This window comes from Calidris pugnax, unplaced genomic scaffold (assembly GCF_001431845.1).
Source record: "Calidris pugnax isolate Ruff unplaced genomic scaffold, ASM143184v1 scaffold20, whole genome shotgun sequence".
NCBI lineage: Eukaryota > Metazoa > Chordata > Aves > Charadriiformes > Scolopacidae > Calidris > Calidris pugnax.
The window spans coordinates 26,658,823-26,674,473 of record NW_015094510.1 but is presented as its reverse complement, the minus strand read 5'-3'; the positions used below and the strand labels follow the sequence as shown (position 1 = coordinate 26,674,473).

Below are 15,651 nucleotides of genomic sequence, written 5' to 3'. Positions count from 1 at the left end.
TTACTATGTTGTCCATTCAATAGACAAAGTCTAAATGAGTTCTGTATTTGTGTTGTGCATGCATGACAAAAAACCCAACAACTAGAGTGATGCACTGAATTTTGGAGTACAAGGTTCTCTCAAGATGCACCTCAGAAAAGCAACAAACGACATTAAAACAATCAAGGCAGATTCAGTTTGTTACTGAGCATGTTTTTCTGTCCAAACTGTATAGGACATGGTGAGATCTGAATCACGTGGATATGTTTTCAGCTTATTCAAAAGCAAAGCAGCACAGCTGAACTAGAACTGGCAGACTGTATTCAGGACTACTGCAATTTTAAGTGGCACATATATGGGAAAAAAGTAACATGCTGGGCTACAAAAAAGAACCCTTAGCTACACCCACATGCCATACATGTTGCATAAAGCATGTTCTGTGCATGAGGAATACAGAAAACCCTCAAACATGATGGAATTTCATTAAGCTCAGAATTTCACAAAAGTTGGACCTTATACTAAGAGGATAATCCATCCGTCCTCTTGTGGTGATTTACTATTCTGACTTCTATGTGGGTTTTTCATTATAAAATTGCTGCTAATACATGTACAGACTTGGAACATCCAGATTTCAACCTGTTTCATACATACCTATTCATTTTATGACAGCAATAATCATTGCAGATGTTAAATACTATGAGAAGTCCTTCTTTTGCTGCTGGCACATTGAACAGTAATTTCCATATCCTGATCTAATCATGCCTAAGCTTCAGTTTTCACTTCACCTGGGTTGAATGCATGTCCCACAATGGTTTTTACAGTTTAAAACACAACTTATGGTTCAGCAATTACCAACCCCTTCATACCTGTGTCACTGAAATCTATGAATTCTTTTGATAGAAGATTAGTGAGAAGCTCCATAATAAGAAGGAGATCCTGGTACTGGTCTTCTTCTGCTGTAACATCTATCCGTTGTCGACCTAGATTATTCTTGGAATACACCTGGAGCAGAGTGAGGCAGGCCTCGTACAAGTTCATGGCTTTGGCCTATAAAACAATGTTAGAAAATAAGAAAACTTCCATATGCTAAAAGGGCTACAGTTTGTTTTAAGATGGAGTTACTTGGTTGATGATACCCCAAGATTTTCATTTCAGTTACAGAACCACTTTTTGCAACAACTGCACACAAAACCGTCAAGGAAACAGCCGCCTTAAACAGTAAGAACAGCCATATATTGATGTGCTACCCATTGAAATAGCAGAACATCACTTTTGTCAATTCCTCCACCTTATCTTTTTTTGTTAAGAGTGGCTTGAGACAGGCTGACATCTCAGTAATCTCACAAACTAGATAAACAACAAAATCTCTTGGGGACTCACTTCAGCTATCAAATTTTGGAGCCATAACACACTGTTTGTGCATACCCAGTTTGGAATAGGCAGGATCACTTGTAGATGCAAAACCAAAATTAGCCAAGATGTAAGTGCACTGCACTGACTCGTTTTACCAGATAATATCTTGATATCCATTATGCCTTGTTTAGGACCCAAGGCAGTGTCTCTGTGGTATGCATTTGTCACATAAAACAGTGCTGCAATTCTCCTAGATGCTTTCAGAGAAGTTTGACACGGTTAAAAAAAAGTATTCAAGGTGGTCTGCACTCTTTTGCCACCCATGCATAGCATTAGATTAGTGCTGAATTATGGGTAAATTTATTAGTGTAAGAACAGTCTAGACCTTCTGCTTTTAATCTTTGTAAGTGTATGTTTTCAAACAAAGGAATTCCTCTAACAGATGTGACCATATAGCCTTTCTTTCTCTATAGAATCTAAAAATCACTATCCTTTATTTTGTTGAAGGGATAGCACTGTATACACACATACACATACACACGTCCCTCCTTCCCCTTTCCTTTCTATTTACCTCTCCAAGATAGCAAATCTGTTTATGTGCAACTTCAACAAAGACTTCTATTATGAGATTAACAGTCTCTGGTGTGTTTTTGTATACTTCCATTAATCCGATGCAATTATTCAGGAAGTCCATTAGGAAATTGAAGAGAATTGCTACGTTATCAATCTGGGTAGCCTCAGCAATGCCACAGAGTGCTTCTAATGTAGCAGTGATTTCCTGTTTCACTTCCTCCTCCTGACAGATCTGCTGAAAGTTTTCTTGGTTTATCACATTCAAGAACCGCTGCTGAAGTGGCTGAAGAACCTGAAAATTTTTTAGAAAAGTCACATTAAGATAAGCATACATGAGATGTGAGGTTTATTTAGCAAGCTCATAGGTTGCCTGTGGCACGGCAGGACAAGAATCAATCTCTTCCAGTTTCCAACAGCCCAGTTATGTTATTATCTGTGACATTAACATAAGCTGAAGTGGCAGTGATTAGTGATTCTCAATATCCATCACCACCTGCAGGCTGGTTTCAAAACGAGCACCTCCATAAATATCTTATGCTATTTTGTAGTCTTTAAACAAATAACAATGACTTTCTCTGGCTCTCAGTATTTCATACTCTTCCAAATTCAGTATTAGGGGAAAAACATGTTACAGTTCATCAACGAAAGCGTTAATTAAGATTCATGTTCACAATTATCTTTGTCATGTTATGATTCTCAGTAACGCAATCTCTTTTGTAATCCGCAGTGTCTGGAACCAATTTAGAAACTTCCATAAAAACCAGTTAGATGTTTTGGCCAATTACTTCCCGTAGTCTTTCCTTCAATCACTAATTTCTTCCCTCTGCAAATAAAAGCAAGTTTCTCTAGAAGGACAATGCTTTACAAACTCCTGCAGTGCTCACTGACCACATCTCAGCTACTTTCTAGCACCAACCTTACTGGTATGAAATATCTGAGCTTTAATGGAGCCAGGGCACAAAAAGCTGGTCAAGGCTCTTCATTATGTTCCACATTAACTTTTCAGTTCCTGTCATTAAGTGAATAATTGAATAATTCATAACACCAACAAATTACATTAAAAGGAAGAAATTACACAGTTCCAAAGGAAATGCTTAACCTTTGCTAATGGTCTCATTCAAGCGTACTGCTACACTGGCCGCTTCACGAGTCTTCCAGGTAATTATTAATTGTTACTGTTTAGGTTGTGATGTTGTAGGCAGTTTTTGGCAGCCATGAGTGAAACACAACTATTGACCTTCAAAGAGAGAATAGTCTAAAAATTATCAGTATTAGATGTTCAAAATCAAAAAAGTCTATATGAGTTGGATTTTGTGTCACCATAAATTTCCCTAAACTACCTTGTTTGTATTACTTGCTAAAACGAAATTAAGAGAAGCATCAAAATAGCTTTACCTCTGTCCAGTATTGTTGCTTTGTTTCCGTATCCATATGAGCAAAACCTCCTAAAACTAAAGCTTTCATTAGTGTTCTCTGCACAGAACTGGACAAATAGTGAAGAGGAGGACTTCGCCTTGCAAACTGTTTAGCTAAATTCCACCAGTTTTCACACTGAATAACTAAGTTTGCCCTAGAAGAGGGAAAAAATAGTTTAATTAAAGAAAAGACTTCACAAAATTACATGAACAGAGCGTATCAGGTTGCTAGAGGTTGTCAGAAGATTTTTTAAAAAAAAAATGTAATTCCTTTATTCTAAGGCTAAATTGCCTTTTGATTTTCATCTTATTAATGCCTCACCTCTAAGATTTCTAAAGTACATACTCTGAAAATAGCTCAATTCATATGGGAGAAAAGCAGGGAAGTGCTTTAGTTTTACACACACAGACACACAGAGTTAATGGACATATTGCATGGATTAAAAGCTTAGTCTCATTATGTCATGATAAAATAAGCAGTTTATTCCAAATCTAGCTCCCGTGGGGTTTAATTTTTTTTTTTTTAAAGAAAATTCCTCAGTTGTTTAAATCCTCAAACTTCAAAACAGTCTCTCAGCAGACTGTGTATGCATGATTGCATGCATAATTGCACGGCAATTCACAAAAGAAAAACATTCAAGAATTTCCTGCTTCACAGTTTGTGATACCAAAGAAAACTTTGCAATTTGTCTGAATCCATGAAATCCTGGATATTTAAAAAAAGTTTTTATGTTTACAACACACATTTTATACTGGCTTAGCCAGTACCTGAACTCTTAATCCGAAAGAACTTGTTCAACAAAAATAAACACCACCATAAAAAAAATCCTTGCAATAAGAGTGGAGACCAGGAGAGTTTTCCTTTCTCACTGTTTAAGAGTGAGGCATAAAGGTAGGGGAAGGAGAGTGCACTTCTGAACAATAATAAAAATTAGATTGTGTTTTGTCAATCTAGGTCTCACTCCTCACTTCGTCAGACAATTTTTTTTTTCCCCATTTATAGTACATTACTAAAGTAATTTGACTTACAGAGACATGAATATGAAGTGCCCTAGATCTGGATTACTTTGGCCAAAAAAATTTAAAGGAAGCAAAAGAAATTTTTTGACTTCCAGAGATATAGCAACTTACCGCTCTCTCCTTTCCACTAATGTTACTAGCAGTTGTACAGTATCATTTGCAAGGTCCTGCTCTGAACTCCACACTGCCAGGTTACTGATCACTTTTTCTAAAAGGTAACCCACAATCCACTGGGAACCCTCTGTATCAGCACCAAATGCTGTACTAAATGGCAGACTTATCTATAAGAAAAGCATTAAAATGAGTGAGTTTTACAGAAGCCAGAACCCCAAAGTGAATGGTAATCAGTCAGCAAATTCTTTTCAGACTGTCACTTCTTCCCTACTTAAAATACACAAATCTTACATAGACAAAGGCAAAGAACAACTCTAAAAGAGAAATCTTTGCCAAATTTATCTTGCAATTTTAAGCACAACACCTAAAACAAAGAAAAGTTTCAATCTCATTACAAAAATCAGGTTTGAATACGTCTAGCTTTTAATGCAAATGAAAGTTCAAAAGCTTTAAAATTTACAAGATCCCAAAATCATCTCCCAAAAGTGTTTTCATGAATTTACAACAAAATTTCTCAAAAGTTAGTGATAAAAATCATTAGAAATAAGCCTAGGTGTTGATCTAGATTGAATCTTGTTAAAAAAATTATATTCATTGTAATTTTTCTACACCCGCTTTCTGCAGATTGTTCCTTCAGTCTATACATCTTTTAGGAAAGATGTCACTTTCTGGACCTGGCATATTAAAATACACTTCCTTGAAGTTGCCTCTTCTCCTATCTTTAAAAAAAGTTTCTCAAAAGTGAAGTCCAAGGATTTTATAATAATTGTGCAGGGGCTTCCTGTCAGCACACTGCTAACACTTCTAACTTTAAAACTCAAAACGTATATGCAACTGAGCATAAGGTTTAAATAGAAGTTTCAATCATTTCACATGTCAACACAAACTAGACGTGTGCGTTTCCTAGATACTCTATTTTGTCTCTTCACATTGTTTCTTATGTGGATCTCCTCCTTACATGCTCTCCAACTCTTCCCTGACTGGCAGCTTCACAAATTCTTAGCTCCACTGTAAGTACAAGCTGAACAATATGACTCCAAATATTGACAAGTCTTTGGTATGCCTATTTTTGTTAAGGAGGGGCCTCCTGAAGCGTTAGTATTCTTAGTTGCTTCAGTAGTGGAAATAAAGGGGAGGAGGAAGAGGCTTCCTTCTCAAAAGTTAGAGGCAACAGGACCTCCTCAGGCTGAGGGCCTCCGTCAGCTCGCTGGATTACAGTTAGTTCTATAAGCAAAATCAGGATCAAGGTCTAATTGTGATTAGTGCTGTCCAAACATGATAAGAAGTTGCCCTTTACAAAGAATACACCATTGAAATCATGATGTATACAATGAGAACATATGAGAACGGGGGGAGGAGAGAAAGTAGCATGACATTAGCTGATGTATACTACCTTGTGATGGTGTTAAATATCTAATTCGGAATCATGACCAGGTTACTCACTAAATCATCCATCAAGGGCAACCACTGTATTAGAGATGAACTGCAAGATCTGATGGATAGTGAGAAGTAGCTTATAAAATTGCTGAGTTTCACCCACTATGCAGCCTGAAAGCACACTATGCTATTCTGCTAGGGCAATGGCTACCAAAAAAAAAAGTAAAAAAAAATTCATATTTGCACCAAAACGTGCAAGAAAGGTCTCCTAACAACTTATATTTCTAATGAAAAAGCTGAAGAAAACATCAATTTTCAAAGAAATTAAAAAATAAACTACAACCCATTTAACATTAAAAATGATTTATCATTGCGCTTTAAAATAGCTACACCGACATCTGCATTCACAGGATAATGTTATTGCTAATACTCACCAATTAATTCATAAGAATTATATCCTTACCTGATCATACAGCTTTTCATCTACTAGGAGGTAAGTCTTTGCCCAGCGCTTGAGGAACCACACAATATCTTTCCCCATCTGGGGGCTCAGGAGATGCGTTAGATTTGCCCTTATTGCTCTAGATTCTACTTCTGACACTCTTAAAATAGCAGATAACAACCTGCGGATTTAACATACAAAGAGGATGTCGAGAGTGGTTTTTGGAGAAGCAATGTGACTAGCAAACGCTTTCATTTTTTCATTAAATATGACAGAAGGAATAGGATAGCACAAGGCAGTTCAACTCTAATGAAGTAAAAAGCACCTGAATTTATTGTTTCTTTAAAGGCAAGGAGAGACAGATAGGATAGACCAGCAAATATCCTCCAGGAAGTCAGAATACACATTAAAGGTTAGAGTTTCTATCTTTGACATCAAAATTACTGAAACAAAGAAGCCTCACAAGCATTCTGACATCGAGAGTATGAAGACAAATGGACTGCTACTTGGAGTAAAACTGATTCTCCCTTCCTTGCACCATCAAGTGACCAAGTGGGTCCTAATTGTGCAGCTTCTGCAGCATGATGCATACTTAAGAACAAATGCAGAAATGACCAGTTATTTCTCTCTCTTTCCTTACTGCAGAGAAATAGTCTGAAAGAGCAGATGACCTGGTGATTGTGTTAGTACAATCCATCCATAAAACTACTTTTGTAGTACATCCATTAAATTTGGTAAGAACGTGATAGCGCACAAGGAATTTAGGAGTTGACAGTGGTCTGTTTCTTGAAGATGTTTCAGAACTATTGTCAGAGAGCCTCAAATCTCTTTTTATTCCCATCACCACTGAGACACTGCATCAAGAAATCTTGTTTGGCGACCACTTTTTGAAGCTGCCAACAGTATCTGTGAGCAGTATTCAAACTTCTAGAAGTTAGGCCCATCACTGCTAATGAAGATCCATTTCTTTCTACCCTCTTACAGAAGAAGAAAATTTTAATTAGACAACAACTGATCTGGGGTAAAAAAATCTTCCATGTCTATTAAAAGTGGAATTCAATCTTCTGAAGTGTGAGGATTCAAATTGAGGAGTCCTTTGTGAGCATCCCTTCTCGTGGTCCTTTTACAGGCTAATGGTGATACATGGACGTAAGTGACAACAATTCCTCCTGCACCAAGGACCAGTTGAGCTGCTACTGCCAAGCTTGGGCAGTAACTCACGTTCAAAGTAGACAAGCTCACTGATGCTCTGAAAAGCATTTGCTTAAAGCTGTACATGTGCTGAATGAATTACAGAGTATAGAGTACATTATCTAAAGATTTTGGTCTATCAACCTTTTAATAATTTAAGTAATTTTAAAGATTTTCTTTAACAAGCGGATTAAAGATAGGTCTCCAGTAGAGATATAAAAACATTTCTATTTATTTCCAAGACTTGGCTCATGTCTTCTGTGAAGACTATTACATCAATCTAGTCATTTCAGCCTTCCTGAACTCAGTTTTATCTATTTTGATGTCTTACTTTCATTTTTCTTCTCAGTCCTCCCCTGGATCATCTTGGCTTGAAATATCATCTGTTATTTACCCGGCCTTTCTTTACCCTGGAAAAAGTCGCTTCATCTTTTCTTATCTTCTATAGCATTGCCTTAATATGGCTGTTACAAAACCATTCTTATAAATTATTTGTCCTTACTTTAATACTAGTTAAGAGACATTTCTTTTCCAATGTTCACTGTGCACATATTGCTTTCTTACTTTCCAAGTTCACAGAACTCCACTCATATTCTCACTTCTATTTCTGTGAAAAAGCATTTAACATACTTAAAAGCACAAGATGCATCCTTACCTAATTACAGAATCAGTTCTGTTGTACCCTGGGATGGAAGAGGCCTTTTCTCCTGGCGATCCCAGAATCTGAAGTGTTGTGTTGATGTCAACCTCAGCTGAATGTTTAATGGAGTATTCCATTACTTCTGGAGGTATTAGCGGAGTCTCTCCCTGAGTATCATTAGCCAAGAGGTAGCCTTACATTAAAAAAGAAAGAGTGATCACAACTTTCTACCCTAGGTTAACTTATGGCTTGTTGATTAGAGAAACCAGTGGCTTAACAGCAGACATCACACCAGAATGAAATGTTTATACAAACCCTGACTAACACTGTTTAAACTTTAATGTATACATTAACTTTAGAATCCTTAAAGACATTCAGTAGAGAAGAACCTAAAGTGACAAGGAAACCAAGACTGGAAAAGAAACCACCAAATTAAAAAACAAATAATAATAACAAAAAGAGATAAGCTTTGCTTCATGTACTACAGTCAATTCAACTATTGAGGGGAAACCAAAACAAAAAAACCCAAACCAACATTTTTTGGTCACCTTTTTCTTATTCTGTTAGTGATTTTAAAAGTCCTTTATTTTACAGCTTCCCCACCAAGTCCATCTTGTTTGAGACTTCTGCTAATATTTCAATATGTCAGAGGCTTTAAAACACCAAGTACGTATTCTGTAATAAAGTTTTCTTTGCATAGGAAAAACTGCAGATTAGGTGAAGCATGGGTTTTTATACAATACTCTGGCTCTGGTGTCCAGATAATTAATATTAATTCCAGCTTTAGTCATAGTTTTCAGTGTCTGATCCCATAACCATCTGTGAGCTACAAATACAAACTCCATCCCACAATGATAGAAAAATATTATAAACATATTCAGGTCAACATCTGAGAGTGACTACAACATCAGATGTTTAAAAAGATTCCACAAAATATTTCATAAAGTATACATCTCTCCTAACGAAGTACAGACGCTGCTTGATTATTATGTTTTGCAAACAGATGTAATATAGTTCCTTCTAAAAATCAAACCCCAAAAGTTTCCAAGTTCAACTTCCCTGAAACAACAAAATGCCAGGACACCATCATTAGCAATGAGCAATTCTGGAACTTAATTGATTCTCTGCCCCTACTGAGTAATACCGTTATCCTCATCTCATGCTGATTCCCTTATAAAGCCATGTGCCCCCAGACAATACAACTGGTATCACGAGCAGACTAATTTCTTGAATACACTGACTGGTAACATCTCTCAAAAAATCTGTTACAAAATTAGTTGTGGGAATTTCCAAAGGACATTACTTCATGTAAAGGTTTCATCAATCTTTTAAAGATAATGTTCATATTACTCAAGGCAGATAAAAGGAAAACAAAGATTTTGTGAGTAGTGTAAGATGAAAGCATCGTAGCCTTACATTAAAAAAGAAAGAGTGATCACAACTTTCTACCCTAGGTTAACTTATGGCTTGTTGATTAGAGAAACCAGTGGCTTAACAGCAGACATCACACCAGAATGAAATGTTTATACAAACCCTGACTAACACTGTTTAAACTTTAATGTATACATTAACTTTAGAATCCTTAAAGACATTCAGTAGAGAAGAACCTAAAGTGACAGGGAAACCAAGACTGGAAAAGAAACCACCAAATTAAAAAACAAATAATGATAACAAAAAGAGATAAGCTTTGCTTCATGTACTACAGTCAATTCAACTATTGAGGGGAAACCAAAACAAAAAAACCCAAACCAACATTTTTTGGTCACCTTTTTCTTATTCTGTTAGTGATTTTAAAAGTCCTTTATTTTACAGCTTCCCCACCAAGTCCATCTTGTTTGAGACTTCTGCTAATATTTCAATATGTCAGAGGCTTTAAAACACCAAGTACGTATTCTGTAATAAAGTTTTCTTTGCATAGGAAAAACTGCAGATTAGGTGAAGCATGGGTTTTTATACAATACTCTGGCTCTGGTGTCCAGATAATTAATATTAATTCCAGCTTTAGTCATAGTTTTCAGTGTCTGATCCCATAACCATCTGTGAGCTACAAATACAAACTCCATCCCACAATGATAGAAAAATATTATAAACATATTCAGGTCAACATCTGAGAGTGACTACAACATCAGATGTTTAAAAAGATTCCACAAAATATTTCATAAAGTATACATCTCTCCTAACGAAGTACAGACGCTGCTTGATTATTATGTTTTGCAAACAGATGTAATATAGTTCCTTCTAAAAATCAAACCCCAAAAGTTTCCAAGTTCAACTTCCCTGAAACAACAAAATGCCAGGACACCATCATTAGCAATGAGCAATTCTGGAACTTAATTGATTCTCTGCCCCTACTGAGTAATACCGTTATCCTCATCTCATGCTGATTCCCTTATAAAGCCATGTGCCCCCAGACAATACAACTGGTATCACGAGCAGACTAATTTCTTGAATACACTGACTGGTAACATCTCTCAAAAAATCTGTTACAAAATTAGTTGTGGGAATTTCCAAAGGACATTACTTCATGTAAAGGTTTCATCAATCTTTTAAAGATAATGTTCATATTACTCAAGGCAGATAAAAGGAAAACAAAGATTTTGTGAGTAGTGTAAGATGAAAGCATCATAAAGGATAAAGTTTATAGTCAGTTATAGTCAGTTATATAGTCATAAAGGATAAAGTTTATAGTCAGTTATATAATCAGTTAAGACTAAGAGTAGCTGATACAGAGGGATATTTTTTCTCCTGAGGTGTTTCAGCTGCAATAAGAATACCAAAATAATACTTACTTAAAGCTGTTCACTAACCTGTGACTAAAATAAGCCAATGAATATCCTCGTACAGGTCATCAAGCACTTTATTGTCAATTGAGCCTGATGCTGGTGAGGCAAGTAACTGCTGCTGATGTCTTTGCAACTGACCATGGAGCCTTGTCACTCGGTCTTCTAATAAACTGTGAACAAATAACAATAAAATAACTTCACTGGTTTTAAATTGTTTTGGCAACATCAGGCTTTTTCATACGTGGTGGCTTCAATGAGTAGCGTGCATGACTATTTTTTTTTTTTTTTTGATACCTTGTAAGAAGAGGTATACAGTGTTCCGCAGCAATTCTCCCCAGCATGCCTACGCTGGCCAACTGGTCACAGAACTGGTCTCTGTCATCTTCCTGCAGTTCACTTATCTCTTCTTCCTCCCGAGAGGCCACACCATTGGCAGTCTTTGGTTATTTCAACAAAATTAGAAGCAACCAGTTAGTGCTATACTTGTTAAGTTTTATCATCACCACAATTTTCTACATTATTTCGGCTTTGTTTTTCAAGGTACTTTGCATGGATGAACAGATTCGTACTAAATTAGATGCAGAAGAGTTAAACACAGGAGTAAATATGGCTTCACATTGTTTTAAAATCAGCATTTCACAAACTGATTAGCAAATATGAATCACTGGTTGTGAAAACAGGTGAGTATAAGAATGATGAAAATTGATACTTGTTATTAATAGTATAAGCACAGGCTGGACAATAGCAAAACGGCTTCTTTACACCACAGGGTATATAAATCAGGTCTGTTGAGCATCCACTGCTGGAAGCTTGATATAAGGTACTGAATGACTCTGGCTCACAGAGCTGGTCTGCAAACCCTGTGGTCAGAAGATTATTTGAAGTGTATTTGCATTTCAAATCACATATATGGCAAACCAAGAACCATTTTAAATACTGAAACTTCCATGCTTTCCCCTACTCTTAATCAAAGATATTGCTCTCAGTTGTCTGAGATCCGACATAAATCACATATAAGTAGTATTTTTCATGATTAAATGAAAATCGCCTCATTCAGTAAAGATTTTCCATAACTCATTTTTTGAGGGGAAAAAGCTTTAAAAAGCAAATGCTATAACTTCAGGAAAACAGAAGACTAATAATAATCATCATCGTCATCTCCGTTCTGTTTCTTGCTGACACAGAAGCTGCACTGTTTGACTTCTCAAAGCTTATCTTGGCTGCATTATAAAACTACTTCAATAATAATCAGATCTTACTCCTTGAAGAGATGAACCATGATATGTAGAAACTAAGTATCGATGTTAAAAATGCTTTTAAAAAAACTTTATTTAAAGAATCATAAAATTTACTCAACTAACAAAGTACAGTACAAGTGACAGAAAGCTATCACTATGCTTTATTTCTATAAAGGCTCTGGAAAACCGAATCCACACACACACTTATCCAAAGTGCTTTTAACCCATCTTTTCTTTATGTAACCCAGCAAATCATTCTCTTTTGGCAACTTCAAAGTTGCAGCTGTTTACTGAAGGGTGAGCCTCTGCTCTCAAAGCAGAGACTGAAAGTTCCTGTTACTGCTTTGATATGGAACAAGAAGCATTCTAAAATGCCAGCTGTGGCTTTTAAAAGGTTACCCATGGGATAAATGACTTATCTCACAGAATGACATGAATTAACCTGTGTATACAAGTTATGTCAAGACCGCCTGATATGAATTCAGAGTTCTCTTGTGAAATATTTCTCTCTGTTTTGGCACTGTTATTACCATCTGTTACATATTGAGATAGCAGAATTAAGTTTTATATAGTGCTTTTCAGAATGAGGTATCTCAGAGATCTTTGCACAGCATCAAATTAAAGGGAGATTTTATACAGTTATTTAATTGAATGTATACAGTAATTAATTCATCCAACATCTACATCCAACTTGCTGTAAAAAAAAATATCTCTTTTAGCAAGAACCAGGCCCCTGGGAAAAAGACTGATCTGCTTTCTCAGTGGTTCAAGAGATACCTGAGGTACTTTCAGGTTTTCTTTAGGACAATCACCTCAAAAATTCAGTTGGGAATTCCTTTTATCCAGAAGAACCAGATAATATTGCAAGTTTCTTCTAGTCTGAGCACAGTCGTTCTACATTTTTTCATTTATGCATGTCAATTATACTTCAAAAGTATACTTTGAAAATAGTGTATGAGAGGTAACAACTGTATAAAAGGCTTCCGATTTCATTGGGGATTTTAACTGGGACCCGAGTCCAGAGAAGGAGGGTCAAAAGTTTAGTCACTGCTTTTGTGCGAACAACAGTAAGATGTGTGTTGATTTGAGTAACAGGTTTACTTTTTTCTGTTTTGGTTTTTTTTTTTTTTTTAAAGTGATTTCCGACTCTGTAGTCCTTTATTTGCTCTTCAGAATGAGAGAAACAGACTGAAAAATGTCTACTGAGTAACAGACTTGGTAAATTTTTCATTTCCAAAGTCACAAATAGTAATTCTATATTATGTAGCTCAAGGGAGCTAGTACAGTACACACCAAAAGATATGGGCTCGTCACTATATATCATCAAGAACTACTAGAACGAGGGCTTACCAAATTCCTTGTACCATCAGGAGCAGCTAGATGGCACTGAATGTAGGAATTGAAGACCTGAACAGCATGTTGGGTAAAGAAACCTTTATGGAAATGTTTGTCATCTTGTACCAAAGTAAGCCAAGATTCCAGCAACTTATCATACGCTTCCATATAGACCATGTCATCTTTGTCAAGCTGTAAGAGATGAAAGAAACAAAACAAAAATCTCATTCCTAAACTAAACCAGAGGAACATACTTATATTCATTACTATTTAACAGATGTTCTTCTCATGTTGAAACAATTAAAAAAAAAAAAATCAGGCACAAATCCCATCTAAGGATAACCAAGAAAATATCAGAATGAACTGAGGCAACTCATCAAAAAGGTCAGCAGAGCTTTCATGCTTGACAGGCTTTAAAAAACTGTCGAGGTGTTTAGCTATTTCTCTTCACCTGATGTTCAAAACCAAGAGTCTTAAACTAAGCCTTTAATGCAAAATTACCTACTGAGCTTTTACCCCAAAGATGCCAAACTTCTCATTCTATGAGCAAACAAAAAAAAGTGGAATTCCAAAGAATAAGCCTGCACCTCCAATTGCTGAGAGCATTTCAAGTAATGCGTCTTGGTTTTAGTTATTCACATGTGTTTCGACGTAGTTGCAAAAGGAAATAACATATCTGAAAAACAAACTCCTGGGTTACAAGCAAACTGAAGAACCCAGATAGCAAAGAGGTCATTTCTTTTATAAAAGTATTTTTAATGTACCTATCAGCTTTTTGATTTGATGCAAAAATTTGAACTTTAGTAAATATATCCAACTTCAAATAACTTAAACGTGACTGTATGGATGTACATGCGGCTAAAGCAGGACATTTCTTTCCTTTAAGAAGTCTTCTCAAGTTCTTCTCAAGCTCACAACAGTTACTTTGAGACAGCAGAGCTTAGTAAAATGATTCCTTGATGAAATAAAGGGATATTAAGGCCTTAATCATGCTCCAGACAGAAGAATTCCTGACTTTCAGTGAAGTTACAAACATGGCTGTATGAACAGACAAGGAAAAGAAAACACTGGCTGGATGACTGATTAAGAGGAAAAACTGGTATCACTTGGAAGCATTTCAAAATATCTTCACAGCATTATTTTATAAGTCCAAGCTGGTCATATTTACAGAAGTTAAAATATGGCACACTGTGATACAATTGTGAAAAACAAAAGTGAAGATGACAATAAGAGAGACAAAATTGTATTCAGCACTAACACAAGCCACAAATTTAGGATGAACACCACAACATGTCTTTTTAAAACTTGGCTAAAGGACTCAGGGATTTATAGGCGATCATTCCATCCTGAAATATTTTGATGTGTGTGTAATATATTTATGTACATAACTTACATATAACTTTGATTAATTTGAAAGAATCCAGAGCATAAACCAATACACAGACATGTCTTTTTATGTACAACAAAAGAACCCAAATCTATCCAATTCATTTATTTGAGAAGGTAATACAGAAGTTAATGCCGTGGAAAAAAAATATTTTTAACACTTTAAGGTATTCTCATAAGGAAGTGAGGATTAATAAGTGCCTCCATAAAGCATATGTGCAAATAGTAGAAAGAGTTTATCCAGATTGAACACACAAAGGAACCTCACTAAAAATTCTCAGTCCTTATTTCAGATTAGCTACAGCTGGGCTATCAAAGATGTCATACAGGTAAACTAATTGACATGCTGTAGACTGGGAAGCTGAATCGTTCTGATGGATCCAACAGAAGTAACAGCAGAGCCCAGTTCAGAACACAGATCTTCAGGAGAGGCAGGATGCAACCAGTAAAGTCAAAGCCATCCACAGCAACCTGGACAAGCTTGAGAAATGGGCCAGAGTGAACCTCATATAGTTCAAGGCATGTGCAAGGTCCTGCACTTGGGTTGGGGCAAACTCCAGGATTTTACAGGGTAGGAGACGAAGGGATTGAGAGCAGCCCTGCCAAGAAGGACTTGGGGGTACTAGTGGATGAAAAGCTGGACATAATCCAACAATGTGCACTCCCAGCCCAGAAGGCCAACTGTGCCCTGGACTGCCTCAAAAGAACCATGGAAGGAGGTGATTCTGCCCCTCTGGTCAGACCCCTCCTGGAGTACTGCGTCCAGCTCTGGGGTCCCCAACAGAAGAAGAACATGGACCTGCTG

The 15,651-nt window shown here is 36.4% G+C and overlaps 1 protein-coding gene across 1 annotated transcript in view; it reads right to left on the bottom strand.

Moving 5' to 3' along the window:
* The window catches only part of XPO4 (exportin 4), a 62,747-nt gene that overhangs the window by 14,116 nt on the left and 32,980 nt on the right, over positions 1-15,651 (bottom strand). The window contains exons 9-17 of the mRNA XM_014966065.1: positions 13,476-13,652; positions 11,182-11,324; positions 10,912-11,057; positions 8,120-8,297; positions 6,295-6,454; positions 4,452-4,621; positions 3,301-3,475; positions 1,904-2,197; positions 846-1,026 (exon numbers count right to left, since the gene is read on the bottom strand). Of these exons, the coding sequence (XP_014821551.1) occupies positions 846-1,026; positions 1,904-2,197; positions 3,301-3,475; positions 4,452-4,621; positions 6,295-6,454; positions 8,120-8,297; positions 10,912-11,057; positions 11,182-11,324; positions 13,476-13,652 (1,624 nt within the window). The remainder of the gene's footprint in view (positions 1-845; positions 1,027-1,903; positions 2,198-3,300; positions 3,476-4,451; positions 4,622-6,294; positions 6,455-8,119; positions 8,298-10,911; positions 11,058-11,181; positions 11,325-13,475; positions 13,653-15,651) is intronic.